This window comes from Callospermophilus lateralis, chromosome 8 (assembly GCF_048772815.1).
Source record: "Callospermophilus lateralis isolate mCalLat2 chromosome 8, mCalLat2.hap1, whole genome shotgun sequence".
Taxonomy (NCBI): domain Eukaryota; kingdom Metazoa; phylum Chordata; class Mammalia; order Rodentia; family Sciuridae; genus Callospermophilus; species Callospermophilus lateralis.
Window position 1 is genome coordinate 37,926,056 of NC_135312.1, and position 17,660 is coordinate 37,943,715.

A 17,660-nucleotide genomic window follows, 5' to 3' on the forward strand; every position below is an offset into this window, starting at 1 on the left:
GGAGGACTGCAAATTCAAGGCCAGCCTCAGCAACTTACCAAGACCTTGTTTCAAAATAAAAAATAAAAATGGCTGGGGATGTGCTTCAGTGGTTAAGTGCTCCTAGGTTCCATCCCCAGTACCAAAACAAAGTTAATATTAAAATATAACACAATGCCAAGTGCAATGGCGCATGCTTGTAATACCAGCAGTTTAGGAGGCTGAGGCAGGAGGATCATGAGTTCAAAGCCATCCTCACCCAAATTAGTGAGAACTTGACCCTAAATAAAACATAAAAAGGGCTGGGGATGTGGCTCCACATCCAACCCTGGTTTCAATTCCCAGTATTAAAGAACAAAAAAAATCCCTACCACACCACAACTGCAAAAGTGCAAGGGAAGCTGCGCAGTTGGAGTCATGTACAATGACAGGAGGGAAGCTGCACAGTTTAGGAGAAAGGAGGAACCACAGTGTCTACCCTGCTGAACTCAGTTCGGGTCTTCACCAAACCAACCTTCCACTAAGAAGGAGGCTGAAAAGAATAGGTATTCCAGCCTCACAGATTTGGGCATGAGGCATGAAGCAGCAGTAGTAGTTACATCAGCACATCACAAGGAAACCGTCAGAACAAGGCTCTGTGGCCCAGTGTGTTCTATCTACGAGTGACACACCAAGGGAGACACTGTCCACAATGCCGACTTAAAGGTTATTTCAACATCCCTCAAATCCATGAATGTAGCATTGATCATACACCCATCTGTGTGACTCAGGACAAAGATCCATGAGTTAACTATTCCTTGTGAAAATGAGGTAACAATGAGTCCTGGCTGATTAAAGGTAGGGAAACTAATTAACTTTATATCCTTTACTTTAAGTCAAGATTTGCTTAACATCACAATTCCAAATGATAGGGGTAGAGTACAAGAGAGAACAGACCCTAGAGTCTTCCTTTCCACTGAGTCAATTAATCAGGAAACAAATGTCATTAGGGAAGGAAGCAAAGCAAATAGCAAAGCAAATTGTCATTTGATGTTCAGATGCTGGCTTTCCTGGGCTCCCCAGTCACTGCCCCTTACAGGTGCAGTTTCATTCAGTTGGAGAATATGGGAAACCTATCACGGTGGTCATCCTTCACAAAATCTCAGGTGAGTTAAGCAGAGGTGGGAGGAGTAAGAGCAGAGTAAGAACAGCAGCTGTTCACTGCTCTCCCAAGGAAGAGTGTTATAAATAATATATCTCTAATTTCTGATGTTGGCATGAATTTTGTAACTCTGTAATGTAATTCGCAGCAAAAATTAAGAGGCAGAGTGGAAAAGGAGGAATTTATGGAATGGTGTCAAGTTTCAAAGCAACCCCTTTTTCCTCTACTCACGAGAGACAAAGACCATTCGATCTCTGGCCCCAACCTTATCAGCTGACAGGGTGGTATGTGGCTGTTTGAACACCAGGTATTCCCAAGAAGAGGGTGGAGGGAACCTGGAGCAATCTATTCACCGTTTATTCATTGCATATTTGATTTGAGTCTCAGTGGTAAGTGCCCAGAAACCAGTACATATTTTTCAACAGAGCTGAGCATCCCTGTTCTATTACAGTTAGTATACTTGGTTTTCCATCTAGGGTAGGGGCTGGCAAACAGTGGCTCAAGGGCTAAATCCAGCCAGATGGACGCCAATTCCCACAGCCACGCCCACTCCTTTACAGATCATTGCTGGCTGCTACTGAACTACATGGTAGAGATATGATCTGCAAACCCTAAGATGTTTACTATTTGGTCCTTTACAGAAAAAAATTGTTGACCGCTTATCTAGGGAGTCCCTACTGGTACGAACAAGGAAGTTTTTCAATAGGTCACCGGTGCAACTCAGAATTAGTTTTAGGAGCTAGTATTTAAGTTTGGTTGTCATGACATTTCCTCATTTTGTAGAGCTATATCTTGATAAAAGAAAGAAAAAAAAATAAACTTAAATGCTATAGGCTCTGTCACAGGAGAAAAATGGGGAGAAAGAAAAGACCTGATCACCACTCAGGATACTAAAGAAATGACTGTAGGAGTAAACACAGTAATTAATTCCTAACTGGGTGTCACCACACACTGATAATGCCCATATGTTAAGGAATAATTGTCATATAAATTCAAGGAACTATTACCAGATAGAAAGATAAAGAATTGAAAAATGGGATCTGTATGGAAATCCAAAAGAACTTCAGAAGATAAAACTGAATAGGGAGAATGTGTTTAATAAATAATAAAAGACAACAGGGACTTAGAAAGTAAATCAAATAAAGGACTGAAAATGTCTTCATTACTGGTTTGCAGTGTTAAAAACAGAAGTGTATCACAAATTTAAAGGGATAGTAAAGACATAAAAATCAGCACAGCAGATAATAATAATTCTTATTTACCTTGCTAACAATTCAATGAGATCAGTTCTGCTCATACCGTCAGGAATCAACCTTGGAATTGCAGCGATGCAAGTTCTAAACAAATCAATTTTAGGTTTTCTTTCCCCCCTGAAAAACATATCACAAAGAACTTAATAAGAAATGTATTATATACGCTGCCCAATGAAATCAAATTTGCAAAAATTATTACAGTAGGTGGGAGCCTGTCCCCAAGTTTATTGCACTTATTATGAAAAGTACACTAAGACAAATCCAGTAGAAAATTAACCCAGCATCAGATAAAATAATACAGAGATAATTCCAGAAAAAGACAACCAGCAAGCAATAAAATTTTCATTAATTACAAACGAAGCACATCAACTTTATCAAATAATATGTAAACAAATTCTAATACTTTAAATAAAAATCAGATTATTTAAAACAATTTAGCCTTCCATAAATATTTGTTAAATACTAATATTATGAATAGTAGTGTTGACATAATTGAATATCTATTATTTGGGGCCTATAAAATTAACAACAAATTTTTTTTTCATTTAACATTCCATACTAACAAGGGTTTCAGAATCAGACATCCTTATACATCACTGTTGGCATTAATTTTTTTGTCCTTTTGTGATACACATACAAATATATATGTTTCAATTTTATATAATAAAATGTGCTTTTTGTTTTTGTATTGGGGATTGAACCCAGGGGTGCTTTACCCCTGAGCTACAGACCCAGCTCTTTTTATTTTGAGATAGTCTTGCTAAATTGTTGAGACTGGCCTCACACTTAGGATCTTCCTGTCTTGGCCTTTCAAGTTGTTGAGATTATAGGTGTACATCACCACATCTGGCTAAAATGTGCCAATTTTTGAAACTCCTAGACTCTCCAGAGTAGAGGCTTAATAATTTAATTATCTTATATTTTCTTTCTTGCCTTCCTTTCTACCTTTCTTTTTGTGGGGTGTTAGCAACTGAATCCATGTCCACGGGCATTCTAAGCAGGTATTCTCCCACTGAACTCAACCCCAGCTCTTCTACTATATCCTCTTATAGCTATTTGAGGGTTTCAGTTATTATTAATTTTAAATATCTAACCTCTTAATTTTTTATTTCAGTCTATATTTCAATGTAAGGTTTTTAAATATATTTTATCAAAATTGTTCTCCATTTGGCCTAATAAAATAATCTTTATGTAGAAAATAATTAGGAATGTTCCAAGTGTTTTGGATCAGTATTTGTTATAGGGGCAATGATTCAATATTTCTTCTACAGATGTTTATGTGTTTGGTCCATTCTTTGCATGGGTCCAAAATGCGTGAGTTTCAGTCACTGATTTAGTTAAATCACATATATTATTTAATTAATAAAGAAATAAATTTCAGCTACTCTACATTAGCTAATGGCACAAAATTTGCTATTGGCTTGTTAGTCCACAGGTACTGTGTGAGTGACAGAAGCACACCATGATCAGTGACTGACCACACCACATCTTTCAGGGCTGTGGGAGCCCACCCAGTTCTCACACAGCCAGCCAAGGGTGCGGGGGTGTTGCCTGCTTGTTTCCCAGTGATAAAGCCATGTGACATTTTATAAAAATGGAGAATCAAAGGAGAAAAATCAGCCAACAAAGATTCAAGTACGGCAAAGAAATGAAGAGATGTGGCTGTAGTTTAATTATAATTTTATGTTGCCCTGGCATTTGTTTTAAAATACAAGTTTAATTTTCTCATTTAAGGCACAGGGCTCAGTCACCCTTGACCCACTTTCTAATTCTACATACACCCCTCATTCTCCACCATTTACTTGATGTGACAGATCCAGGTATGTGCCACCTCCCCCTGGGACAGCTAGATACACCCTGGCTGACTGGCCCCACGGACACCAGCACCCTGTGTGGACTGTGCAGATAAGCCACCATGGCCATTTCTTAGTCACAGAATTACCTCCTGGACCTTGTGACTTCTTGCTTTAAACACAACTACTAAAACATCTTGAAGGAAACCTGTTTGAATAACACTCTGGACCCATGAGTCCCTTTCTCTTTCTTTTTCCCTTCATAACACCCTTCTATGTGTGTGTGTGTGTGTGTGGCCTCCAGGTGTGCTGTGTACAACCCCCACCTCTCCCTGAAGGACTTATAAGTAATAAAATCTTTATTTTCATCTTGTGTCTCTCCTCATGACTGAAAGACCCTAAAGACCCTAAATTAAAATGCACTAGAAGTGAAATTCAAGTTGAATGTTAATGGAATTACAGAAGAAATAGCAGATAAGGGAATATTGATACTGCTGCCACTTCAGACACTACAAGAAAGTCAGAGGAATGGAATGCAAACTGACTGACTTACATGAGGAAAATGGTTCTGGTGACAAGAAGAAAGATATCTCAGAGAAGGGAATATAGACAAAAACTTCACATTACAGAAGCTCAGAGAAATTAGAATACAGCAGCATATAAAAACTGTATATTGCAACTAAAATGCACATTACATAAAATTTAAATATGCATATTTGTATTACAAAAGCACAATTATAGTTACATCAGACTGTAATGCAAATATTAGAACACATAAAAATCTCCCTTATAGAGAATATGTTTTCTAGAAAACAAAAGAAGTTGCTGCCATAAAATACAGCCTCCTGAGGAGTAAGTCCCTGACAATATAGAAGACACCGGGATGACAAATAACGTGTGGGGATGGGGTAGAATGAGTTTCTACAAGAAATTACTCAGACATTATTCCCCTATGTATACCCCCTGGTTCTAAGAGACAAAAATACCCAAGTTCTGGTTTTTGGAATTTCTTTGTCTTTTTTTGTGTTTTGTTTTTTTAATTGACTCTGGAAGTAAGAGCATTTGCTTCTGTCTTAATAACCTAATCATGCCCATATAACACACATCTGAATTTATTCACTGAATAAATGTAAGGCCTTTAGTTGGTAACTACACTGGGACCCAGAGTGACTTCTGTTACTGCACTAGTTGAATATTAAGTTAAAGAATAAAACGGACATGTGGAAGGAGTCACTGTATTCAAAAGTACAGCAGATGGCAACCTGGGAGAAGTCTAAAGAGAAAGTGAGGAAACAGGTAAGTAAGAATGAACCATCTGAACTTTTATGAAAAGTGAAATAGCAATGAAGGTAAATCATTTACTACATACGTAATCATATCTTCAGGCTCCTTATTAGACATCTGCACACTAGTCATACACATTGGTCTTCCAACTTCTTTGTCCAAATGTCGGAGAATACTATCTAATGCTTTTCTTACTTGAGGATAATAAACTGACATTCCTAGGGCAAAAAAAATCTCATAGTTAGAATACATCAGAAATTATAAAAACAATTGTTAGTTTGGGTAATAAAAGCCCATTGATCTTAAGTTAAACCCAGGGCCTTATATATGCTAGGCAAGCACTCTACCACCGAGTCACATCCCCAGTCCTTTTCAAAATTTCATTTTGAGTCAGGGTCTCACTAAGTTGACCAGTCTGGCCTCAAACTTGCAATCCTCCATCCTTTGTCTCTGGAGTAACTGGGATTACAGACATGTACCACCAAGCCTGACCTTATCAATCTTTAAATGACATGAACCTACTATTATCACAAAGAAGGAGTTTCAACTATAAAATATTCTTCTCCTGATCAGCTTTAGTATTTTGGAATAAGTGGAGGAAATGTACAAAAATTATGCAGAGAATACAAATTAAGAAGAAGAAAGGATAAAATTGAGTGAGCCATATCCTGTGAGAAATTAGATCTAACAGGAAGACTCTCAACATGAAGACATATAAACATTATAAAAAATGTAGTTATTTGATACTAATGTATATACTAAAATAACCATTTTTAGCAAATATATACTTTAGATTTGATCAGATAATTTTAGAAAGAATATTAAACAATGTTACAAAGTAATTTATTTCTTCAAGTTGACACTAACCTATGACTTTTGCTTCTTCATCTGTCAAAGTTTTATTAAGAAAAATTTTCTTCACACGAAGAGTATTTCCTGAGGGAAGAATAACTCCTGTTGTGGGCATGGGGGGTTCACCATCTTTCTGCTGCAAACTGTCGGCAATTACAAGGAAGACTCTGAGGCCTATGTTCATTCTCTTTAGGGGAAAAAAGTTTCAAAAGGAAGAAATCAGTGCCATACATTATCTTCTTTCATGTGAGAAATATATTACCGAATAACACTAGGGGAGATGGCAGAAAGAAGACAGAAGGAAAAATAACCAGTCTAGGCACTAGAGTTTTGCTTTAGTATCAAATCCCCAAATCCCACCCATTCCCTTCTGGGGTCAAGTGTCTCTCCTACCCTCCAAGTGTATTCCAAACCTCTTCCTTTTTCTTTTACCTTGACTTCTTTGGTCCATACTTTCCTTTTTCTAAGCAAATGACTTTTCTTTCAATTCACAAGAGCGAGAAAAAACAACTTTACTCAACCTCTCTCCACAAACTGTACCAATCTACTCAGAATAGTACCTCTTATTCCTCCTCTTTGCTGTTGATACAGTGCAGGCGATGATGACCTTCCTACTTTTTGAAATCCTATATATTTTTGTATTTTCTGGAACATTCCACCATCAATGATCGCTTCTCATTTTTTGCATCTTCGCCATTTCCCTCTCAACTGAACATACCCATCTAACTATATTCAGGTATCTTAATGCACCGGATATTTCCATACTGCTTCTCTGAAGCAATTCTCATTCATCTGTGACCAGTGGGCCTTCTCTGGCATCCTACTGGACTTTGCAATAGCACAGGTACCACTAAGTGCACCTGACACACTCCCTTCCTTTGCTATTTTGTACCATGGACTGCCCGTTTCATCACTACCTGCATGTCAGACTCCTAAGCTTCCTCCTTCTATCATTATGTATTTTCTCCCAAAGAAAGTTCCCGTACTCACAGATTCAAATACCACCCATCCCAGACCACCAACAAATCCCATGCCTTTCCTCCAAACTCAGACCCTCAGACCTGTGCGATCTCTCTTCTCAGACATCCAAAAGATGCCCAAGATTGACTTAATATTTTCTCCAAACTTGATTGCTACTCGATATTCCATTTTTCAGTGAATAGCCTGCCACCTCTGTCTGCATCCCTACCACTTCAGCCCAAGATGTAACTTGCTCCAACCTAACACCAATGCTCTCTACGGCATGCTGCAAGCCTCCTCCCAGTGACTGGGCTAGGTAGAGTTCACTGGAATACAGGAAGAAAACCAAACTATCATTTATACATTTTTTGTATAGATTTATTTCATTTTTTTGTATAAATTTATTTCACCTCTCTGAGCCCTAAATAAAATGAAAACATTAAGCTTCACTCATCATTAGACATGGCAGGGCAATGAAGCCCTCCCTTTACCTATCAGATGGTCAAGCTTCACTCAGTCGCAGGAGACCAGTAGAAGAAGCAGGAAGTTCTACAGTGTAGCAAGGTTAATTGCAGTTGCTTCACCTGTACCTTCTTTCTACATATTGCAATTTGCAATTTGAATAAGAGAGTTAAGGGATAATTTTATGTGATTTTTAACTAAACCAGCTTTCACAAGCTTAAAAAGATTCCTAAATAGGGAATACAGATCAAATATAATCCTAATATAGTAAGCCTGAATGATAACAATAACCCTTAAAACAAACCAACAGAATTAAAACTTTTCCTAGTCCTAGTAAGAACTTTGGTGAGGAAAATATTTTACTTTCAGAAATCAACTTCAATGGAGAGAATATTTTTTAAGATGAATGTTCAAGAAAAAAATCTTCTGTTCTTTGACTTTTGTTGCTGGAAGCCACGTTAAATATGTTATCTACAAAAAACACTCCTATCTACCCAATTTAAGTATTAGCTTATTTTTAAAACCTACAAGTAAAAAACTTGAGTAACTTTCAAATCCACTTGTTACCACATAAACATATATCTTAGAATTGAATTATGAGGACCAGCATAGTACTTTAAAATAAATAAGAACAAAGATAACACCTATTTGTCTTTTTTTTTTTTTAAGTATCTTTTTAGTTGTAGATGGACAAAATATCTTTACTTATTTATGTGGGGCTGAAGATTAAACCCAGTGTCTCACATGTGCGAGGCAAGTGCTCTACCACTGAGCTAAAGCCCCAGTCCTACTTTGCCTTTTTATATTTTCAAATGTCATTAGCTTTTTATATTTTCAAATGTCATTAGGAAATTAGGTCATAAAATATTTTGAAACATAAAGACTCAAGCATAAAATCAGCAAAGGTAGGATATAATATTTACTACATATTATTACTATTTTTTATTGTAAGCTCCTCCTGGGTAAAAGGATTCTTGTCTTTCTGTAACACCTGGAATAGTGCCTGGAATATTTTAGGTGCTCAAAAAATGCTGAATGACTGATATTTATTAATAAGCACCTTAAATAGAAATCATTCAAAGTAAAAGAAACCTAAGTTCATGTCAGAACTTCTAGAAGCCAGATGAGCTGCATATCTTGGAGAATTTAATCCCTCTGTTATTTCCTACAAGGCTTAACATGACCATTAAATCATTTGGCAGGGCTCAGAGAGGTGAAAAAACTTGTTCTGAATCACAGTTGTAGTTAGAAGTAGAACTAAGATTTAAACCTAAAAGTTTTGATTCCAGAAACTTTGCTCAAAGGAAATAAGTAAATAGTACAGGAAGGTATATTATTACCATGTATTATTAAATATGGTAGTAATTGTATATGGTATATAATTATTATATGTGGTATATATATTATATATGGTAGTAATTATATATGGCATATTATTATATATGGTATATAGAAATATATATTATTAGTATATTATATATATTCTTACCTCTGGATTAATGGTGAAAGTTTTAGTAGATTTTCCAACACTGAGAAGATCAAATATTATTTCTTTCATTGCAAAATCCAAACGTTCCTATTAAAAAAAAAAAAAAAAACAAAACCACAACCTGCTAGTACATATTAAGTCCCATCTAAAAATTGTGTATATAATGGCAATGATACAGGTTTGTACCTTAAAAAAATCCATACATTTAAACAAAAGAAAAATACATATGAATTAAGGTTAAAATATGACTTATCATTTATAATCTAAGTGAAAGAATTGGTAGAAGGATGATGAAAGGAAGTCCTAAGATGACAGGTGTACAGCAAGTCTTGAGGGCCGCAAGTCAAGGGCGAAAGGGCTCTGGCAAGGAGCTCTCCAAGGGAAAAAAAGATAAATCATCGGATTAACCAATGTTTGAGAGGAGTGTTACAGATCTACTGCTGTGCTGGGATGCTCACAATTCTAGAAACAAAGAAAAAGGCAAACTAATGACATTAGTTTTCTGAACATTAGATCTAAGACACAATTTGTTTTATCAGTCTTTTTGATACTCTATAAATTATCATTACTTCTCTGCTCTAATAAATTGAAATGTATTTGTTTAAACAGTTCTTAATTTCTTCACTGTAAAAAAAAAGATTTCATTATAGATCATCTAAACTGTCATAGCTTCAGTGCTAAGAGAACATAATAATTTGTTCTAGAATGAGCATCTTTCTAAGTTGAGGTAGTAATCTTACCCATTTCTCCAGGGCTGATGTCCCAAAAAAGAATATGGCAAAAACCTTTGATTAGCTCACTCCACACACATTTAATCCCTTTCTAATAACCTCCTTTATGGCAGCAGCTACAAAGCTAAAATTATATTTCAGAGAATGCCTTACAAAAAAAAGGCTTCAGTATGTGATGTAATCCTGCCAGGTGATGTACTAATGTGAGTCAGGGGTCATGAGGAAGAAAAAGAGCATGGGGGTGAAGAAGAGAGGAGGAATCAATTTTACCAGTGAGGATCATGGCATGATACTCATCCTATATGGCAACTTCCTTTTTTTTGGTACTAGTGATTGAACCCAGAGATGCTTAACCACTGAGCCACATCTCCAGCCCATTTTATTCTTTATTTTGAGACAGGATCTCACTAAGTTGTTCATCTTGCTATGTTGCTGAGGCTGGCTTTGAATTTGTGATCCCCCTACCTTAGCTTCCAGTCACTGGGATTACAGGCATGCATGATCTCACCCAGAGTGACTTCCTTATTTAACAGTTTTTTGATTCTGGTAGGGGGAGCAGCTTCTGATAGTCCAATTCTACAGCTTCCAGTCATTAAAATAAGTACTTGTTTGAATCCTGCTAGTAATTCTGTGAGCTATGTGTCTTCCTTAAAAGGTCCCTGTGGGTTTAACTAGCTACTGTGGATTCTGTATCTGTACCGGAGAACCTGGGTGAAGACAGATTATAAAAATAATTTTCAAAGAAATCTTTTAGGATACTCAGTGATAATTAGTGAATGGACTAACATATTAGACACTTATTAGACACTCTGCCTTTCCTAAATTGAAAATTAAACTTGTGCATCTTTCTGTCCTTCTCGAAAGGTTTGTCAACCTCCCTCAAAAAAATTAACATATTTTTCTTTTACTATTTAATAAGCAATCTTATCTTTCACCATTCAACATTAACCCATGTTTTGATGGTATGTTTCTAGATGTGTAAAAAAATTTTTGAACTCCAATTTATGACAATAGATTACTCACCTGAGCAATGAACTGAATAATCTTCACAAATATGTTGAGAGGTGTGTCTCGAGGAACCACACTTCGGGAGCCTTTTGGAAAAAGTGCTGACACTATGCTCATGAGACGACTACAGGAAGAAAAGATTTCAACATAATGAAACCATGAAGTTAGCAGCATATTAGCAAAAAGGTCTTCCTATTCTTTATGTCAAGAGAACTTCTATTCCTTCCTCCAAATATTTAACTAAAATTCTGTTAGTGTGATTCTTTTTTAAACAAGATTTTCTTTTATTAGTTCATTAATTTTGGTGCTGGGGATTAAACCAAGGGCCTTGTACATGCTAAGCATGTGTTGCTCTGCCACCAAGCAATGTCCCCCAGTCCCAACACTTTATCTTAAACATATTTTAAAACAAAGGTACTCACCTTTGAGTTACAGTGTTGCTTTCACATTTTATTCTAATTACATAAACCCACAACAATCTATACAAGGATTCCAGTGCAACTCGAGACATTTTAGGATCTTTATTCTGTTTAAAAACAAGACAGAATAAGAATACACTTATTAAAACACTTGCAACAACTAAGATCATATCTCTGCCAACAACTAAAAGCCTCCAACTCCAGTTACTAAACTCAATCTAAAAGATGTTTAAATATTTAGTAGGTGAAAGTAAAGATGGCTCAAAACTAATCATAAAATAAGGTGCTCCTAAGCCCTTCTTTATACCCTCAAAATAAGATACCAAAATATAGAATTCTAACAATATTTCTAGGACTCCAAAGTTATACACACAAATTACTTAATAGTTCATACTACGATAGTCCAATTCTACAGCTTCCAGTCATTCAAATAAGAACTTGTTTGACATGACAGGAAGATTATTCATATTTAGAGTAATTCATTTGCAGCCCATATGCATTTAAAGTTTAAAAAACAAATGGTATTATAGTCATTTTCATATATGATATAATGCCAATTATTATTGAATGCATATTCTTATAAGAGAGACTATGTACAGGGAGTTAAAAGCATGATTCTAAAATTAAAAACACCTGGAATCAAATCCAAATCCATCCTTGGGCACTGTTAAATCACTCTGTACCACAACTTCTTCATCTTTTAAATGGAGAAAATATTGCCCCTATCTCATGGATTAAGAAAATTAGTATCTATAAAGCACCAGGGACAGTACACAGTACCTGTTAGATGTTCACTAAGTGGTAGGTGTTACACCTCCAACTTTCATTTGGAAATCAGAACATTATTATTTAAATTATTATTATTGTTATTTGGAATCACAAAATTATTATTATTTCAGTCACAATTTGATCAGCAAACTGTTTCTTTCTAGGTGTTTTTAAAAGTACAATTCTTACATGACCACAGTCATGTAATGAAATTTAATTGTGAATTTTAAAAATGTAGCTAATCACCTCCTTCATTAAGAGAAACTCTTTAAACATCTGTTGATTATTTGTAGAATTCATTCATCAAGATACTGTACATTTACATTTTTATAATCTGGTTGAGGCATTTCTTATTGCTAAAGATTATTTTATATACATCAACTAACGAAGAGTTTTTAAAAATAACTTTAGCCATTCTGTTTGATTTTCTTGAGATATACTACAATAGATATCTATAATATATGATTAAAAGAAATGTGAAAAGATAACTGTGAGTATTTTCATAAAAGACTTACCTACTAGAAAACATAATTGCTTGTACATCTATATACATGAAGATTTGATAAAATTAGAAATGGAAATCAATTACTCATCTGGTCAAGAGTCTCAAATTAATCAACATTGATCTGCCAGATCAATAATGATCCCAAATTTCAAATACACTTCCTCAAGTAGTTTTCTACTTGTTAAAAATGTAACTGAAGTGGCATATAACATATGCATGTTACTAATAAACAACCAATATAATGCTTTTTATAATAATGCTTTTAACAGAACATAGCTTTTTTCTATCATCTAAATCCCAGATATCAAATACCAAAATATGAGTTCAGCAAGGAGTTAAGAAGGTAGGGAAAGATGAGTAGGCAGAGTACAGAAGATGTTTGGGGCAGTGAATAAACTGTGTTTAATACTATCATGGTGGATACATGTCAAAGCCCACAGAATGTACCAGACCAACATTAAACTCTAATGTAAAACTACCATCTTTGGGTGATAACATGCACTGGGGTAGGTTCATCAATGGTAACATCTGTACTACTCTGCTGAGGGATGTTGATGATGGGGGAGGGAATACAACTGTGGAAGAGGAAAAATATGGGAAATTTCTGTTCTTTCCTTTTGATCTTGCTGTGAACCTAAAACTGCTCTAAAAATATTTTTTTTAAAAAACTAGTTCAACTAGTTTTTATATATATGCCAAGTTAAACTTACATTAAATTATATTTCTAAAATGTCAATGAAAATTATACATTAAAAATATTTGTCCTAATTAATGTAAATGAGGATTTAATAATGTGCTAATAATGTGCTCATATAAAAGATTAAATGTAAACATACTTCAACTATTTGAACTGATAAAATATCTGGCATAAAAAAGTTGAGTTTCAGACTTTCCAAGATGGACTACAAAGTTAACACCATCACAATATGCAAAAAGCAAGATGATAAGTGATTAAAAAAAAAGCAATTATTAATGATTTTCAATTGCCACAATGCTGTTATATATGTTCAAATAAAAAAAGAATCCTAAATTGATCTGAACCTTACATGAGGAGATGAAATTTCCTAGTCACAATTTTGGTGTAACTTAAATAATCAGATTTTCACATAAATAAAAGCCAAATAACATTAACATACAACAAAGTTTTGATAAGTCAGTTAAATATGACCTTTGTGGGAATCATTTAATGTTTCTTCCCTTTTTTCTACTCTGGACTTAAAAATAATTTGTTAAAAACTCAAACCCAGGCTGGGGCTAGGGCTCAGTAGTAGAGTGCTTGCCTAGCATGTGTGAGGCACTGGGTTCAATCCTCAGCATCACATAAAAATAACTAAAATAAAGGTATTGTGACCTACAACTAAAAAATAAATTTTAAATAAATTAATTAATTAAATAAATTAATTAAATAGTGTCCATCTACAACTAAAAATATGTTTTAAGAAACGTCAAACTCATGTGATAAAAGTTTTTAAAAAAATTCATTCATCAAGATCACATTTAAAATCTAAGCTACCATCTCCTTAATTGCAATGGAAAATGATCATCTAACACTTACTTTGATTTATAACAGTTATGTAGTATGAATTAAACAATATTTTTAAGCAGTAAAGTTTGGTGCAGAATCAGCATTCAGTATCATTTCTTTCTCTTACATCCACCTTCTTGGGGCTACATTAATCATAAACCTCTGAAGAATGCCCTGCTGTGGGCCACCCTTTCTTTAACATTAACAGAAGCAGGTTTGAACAAATACATTAGACATGCAATGCAACAATGGGTAAAGGAAAAACAAATGCCACACTTAAAGAAAATAAAGCAATATTTTACTTTGTAACATCAACACAACTCACCTGGAGTGTTTCTATTTGTTTTCTGATACTGTTGTTAGATGGCATCTAAATAAAGCAATGTGAGACAGCAAACATAAACATGAGATGCAGCACATGCATGTTAGATGAAAATAAGCACAAAACAAGACGGCTCTTCACCAAGGTCTCTATTTAGAAGAAATTTGAAACTTTCAAGATGGTGGCCAGAAAGTCTAAGGGGAAAAAATCTACAATTTGGGCATCATGGGATATATACCTATAACACTCAAACTAACAGCAAACAGTTAAAATTTTAACTGCCTAATTTTTCCTTTTAAAACACTACTCGTGAGTTCAAACAACTTCAATTTTTTTTAAAGAAAATAAGTATCGATTATTTTTATCTGTGATCTACTTCTATTATTCCTCTATCTCCCTTAATAATTCTTCAAAAACTTGAAAATCACTTTTCACTTAAGCACCTAAACTGATAAAATAGATACAGAAAGCTACCAAATACTCTTTGGGACATAAATAAGAAATATAACTCTTTAGTGAAAATAAAATGATACTCTTTTACATGTTATTTCTGGGCATACAGGAATCGAGCCCATTTTTCATGGTCACCAGCTAAAAAAAATTGGTATAGTAATATCTTAAAAGTGCCTTGAAAATTCACCATATTTATTTTTATGATTCTAGAGATAATGCCTTTTTAAAATCCCAGAATTATAGCCAAAAGATTTTCTTAAAATATTCAGTACAGCAACATTCCTCATAGTACATTTGCAGATAATATGGTGGACCCGAGAGAGCAGAAATTATATAACGATAGGCAAATCTGGATGCAAAGCTCTATCATTTACTGGCTTCCTAAACATGGGTTACATATATTCTATTCAGTGAAAATTAAATGAGATAATGAATCTAGCATCCAGTAAACATTAACAAAAATTAGTCCTAATAAATGGGTCTAATCAGTGAAAAACTGTTGTAGATGTTTTTTAAATCAAGAGATTATTTGAATCAAATAAAATAATTGATCACCTTTATCAATTTAGGTAAGGCCTTCATTCTGGATCAATTTTTCCAATATAGAAACAAAATAAATTATAACTGTTATAACTGACAACTACCATAATTTTTCCTTGAATGCTTGAAACTTCTTACTTCAACTATGCAAACAGCCACATTACTAAAAACTTAATAGACAGAAGCCAAGTCATAAAATTTCTGCTGAATAGAGCCTTAATGTAAGCTAAGGGTTAATGGCCAAGACAATTATATTCCAAATATTCATGCTAAGTGGCTCTTATCTCCTTTAGTCTGGCAGATTGCTATCATGCCATTAATGAAAATGGACAATATGCCAGAAATATTTAACAGGAGATAAGGATTCAAAGAAAACAGAGCAATTTAAATAAAAGCCTTAAGACAAAAAAAAAAAAAAAAAAAAGTTAAGGTACCACGAAAGTATTGCAAATATGTTAGGTGGAAATGTGTATATATATTAAAAAAAATTCCAACAGCAACAGAAAAGTATGAATTGTCATGAAACAAAGCAACCTTCCAGAAACACTTAAATGCATGTCTTAAAAATATTTTTTTAAGTATGAAAACTTATACTACTCAGAAAATGATCCATTACCTTTAGTACCTATATCTGTAGGAATTATCAAAATAAGGACAGAAACAAATATGATGCAATTAATTAAATAAAATTTCTTTCCTTGTTGCGAGACATAAAGAGTTAAATCAGCTTCACGAGACATAAAGAGTTAAATCAGCTTCACTGATTCGGTTCTGATAATTTTCGCAAGTAAAGCAAAGAAGGTATATCAATTCTTATCCAAATATGAATAATAGCAAAATACATCTAGAAGGAGACAAAAGTATTTTTCAAAGACATATATTTAGTATGCCTTACTAAGAAATCAAAGCAGTTTTGAAAATGATACATAAAATTATGAAATCAATACACAGGATTATACCCAGTGAATCTTTCCAGAAGTATGAAAACAGCAGTCTTAGTTCTCACAATACCAACATGAGTTGTCTGGTCAGAGAGAGGTCATTTAATCTACCTATGCCTCACTTTCACTATTAAACATTTTTAGTCTCAAGTCAAACTTAGAGGAATAACAAGAAAGGAAATGTCATGTCTGCAAAGCTTTTCAGCAAATATTCACAGTCTCATCTAACTGTCTATGAAAGGAGTATCCACACTGAGCATTCACATAACATAAGGTGAGTATTCCCTCCTCTGTGTCAGATATTAACTATATTCCTATCCAAAGAAGAAAAGACGGAACTGCTAGCAGAGCAGGAAAGAAGAAAGTCCTATCTCTTACAGATACTGTCAACACTAAGGGAGACTCAACCTGGATATGTCAAATAGTGTTGGCAGTAAGTATTCCTTCATTCAAATCACAATTATTTTAGGAGCTTTTACATTCACTTGGATCCAATAGCCCACTTAAAATTTGACCAGTTATACTTAAATTAAATGCACTTTTTGTGATATTTTATTATCAAAGCTCTTTTCATATTATTCAGACTTGAGCCAACATTTCTGAAATTTTCTCAAAACAGAAGAAAAGCCAGGTGCATTGAAGTACACCTGTAATCCCAATGATTCAGGAGGCTGAGGCAGGAGGAGGGCATGTTTGAGTTCAGCCTCAGCAACTTAGCAATGCCCTAAACTACTTGATAAGACCCTGTCTAAAAAATAAAATATGTCCGGGCACAGTGGCACATGTCTATAATCCCAGCGGCTCGGGAGGCTGAGACAGGAGGATCTCGAGTTCAAAACCAGCCCGAGCAATGGTGAGGCACTAAGCAACTCGGTGAGACCCTGTCTCTAATAAAATACAAAATAGAGCTGGGGATGTGGCTCAGTGGTCAAGTGCCCAAGTGCCCCTGAGTTAATCCCCAGTACAAAAATAAATAAATAAATAAAGGGCTGGGGATGTAGCTTGGTGGATAAAGCACCTCTGGGTTGAATTCCCAGTACCAAATAAATAGTGAACAAACAAACAAAAGACAAAATAAATATATGGAAGGTTTTATGATAGTAAGTAACACTTTCATAATTTTTTCCCCCAGTAGTAGTGATCAAACCCATGGATGTTCAACTACTGAGTTACATTCCCATCCCTTTCTGTTTTTAATTTTGAAACAGGGTCCGGCTAGGTTGAATTGTGATTAC

General features: G+C 34.6%; 1 protein-coding gene across 6 annotated transcripts in view; it reads right to left on the reverse strand.

Annotated features, from left to right (window-relative positions):
* The window catches only part of Fryl (FRY like transcription coactivator), a 229,476-nt gene that overhangs the window by 79,400 nt on the left and 132,416 nt on the right, over positions 1–17,660 (reverse strand). For all 6 annotated transcript variants that reach the window (XM_076864900.1, XM_076864897.1, XM_076864896.2 and 3 more), the window contains 6 exons: positions 11,375–11,478; positions 10,968–11,076; positions 9,214–9,300; positions 6,318–6,489; positions 5,536–5,668; positions 2,383–2,490 (listed from right to left, as the gene is read on the reverse strand). In XM_076864900.1, the coding sequence (XP_076721015.1) occupies positions 2,383–2,490; positions 5,536–5,668; positions 6,318–6,489; positions 9,214–9,300; positions 10,968–11,076; positions 11,375–11,478 (713 nt within the window). The remainder of the gene's footprint in view (positions 1–2,382; positions 2,491–5,535; positions 5,669–6,317; positions 6,490–9,213; positions 9,301–10,967; positions 11,077–11,374; positions 11,479–17,660) is intronic.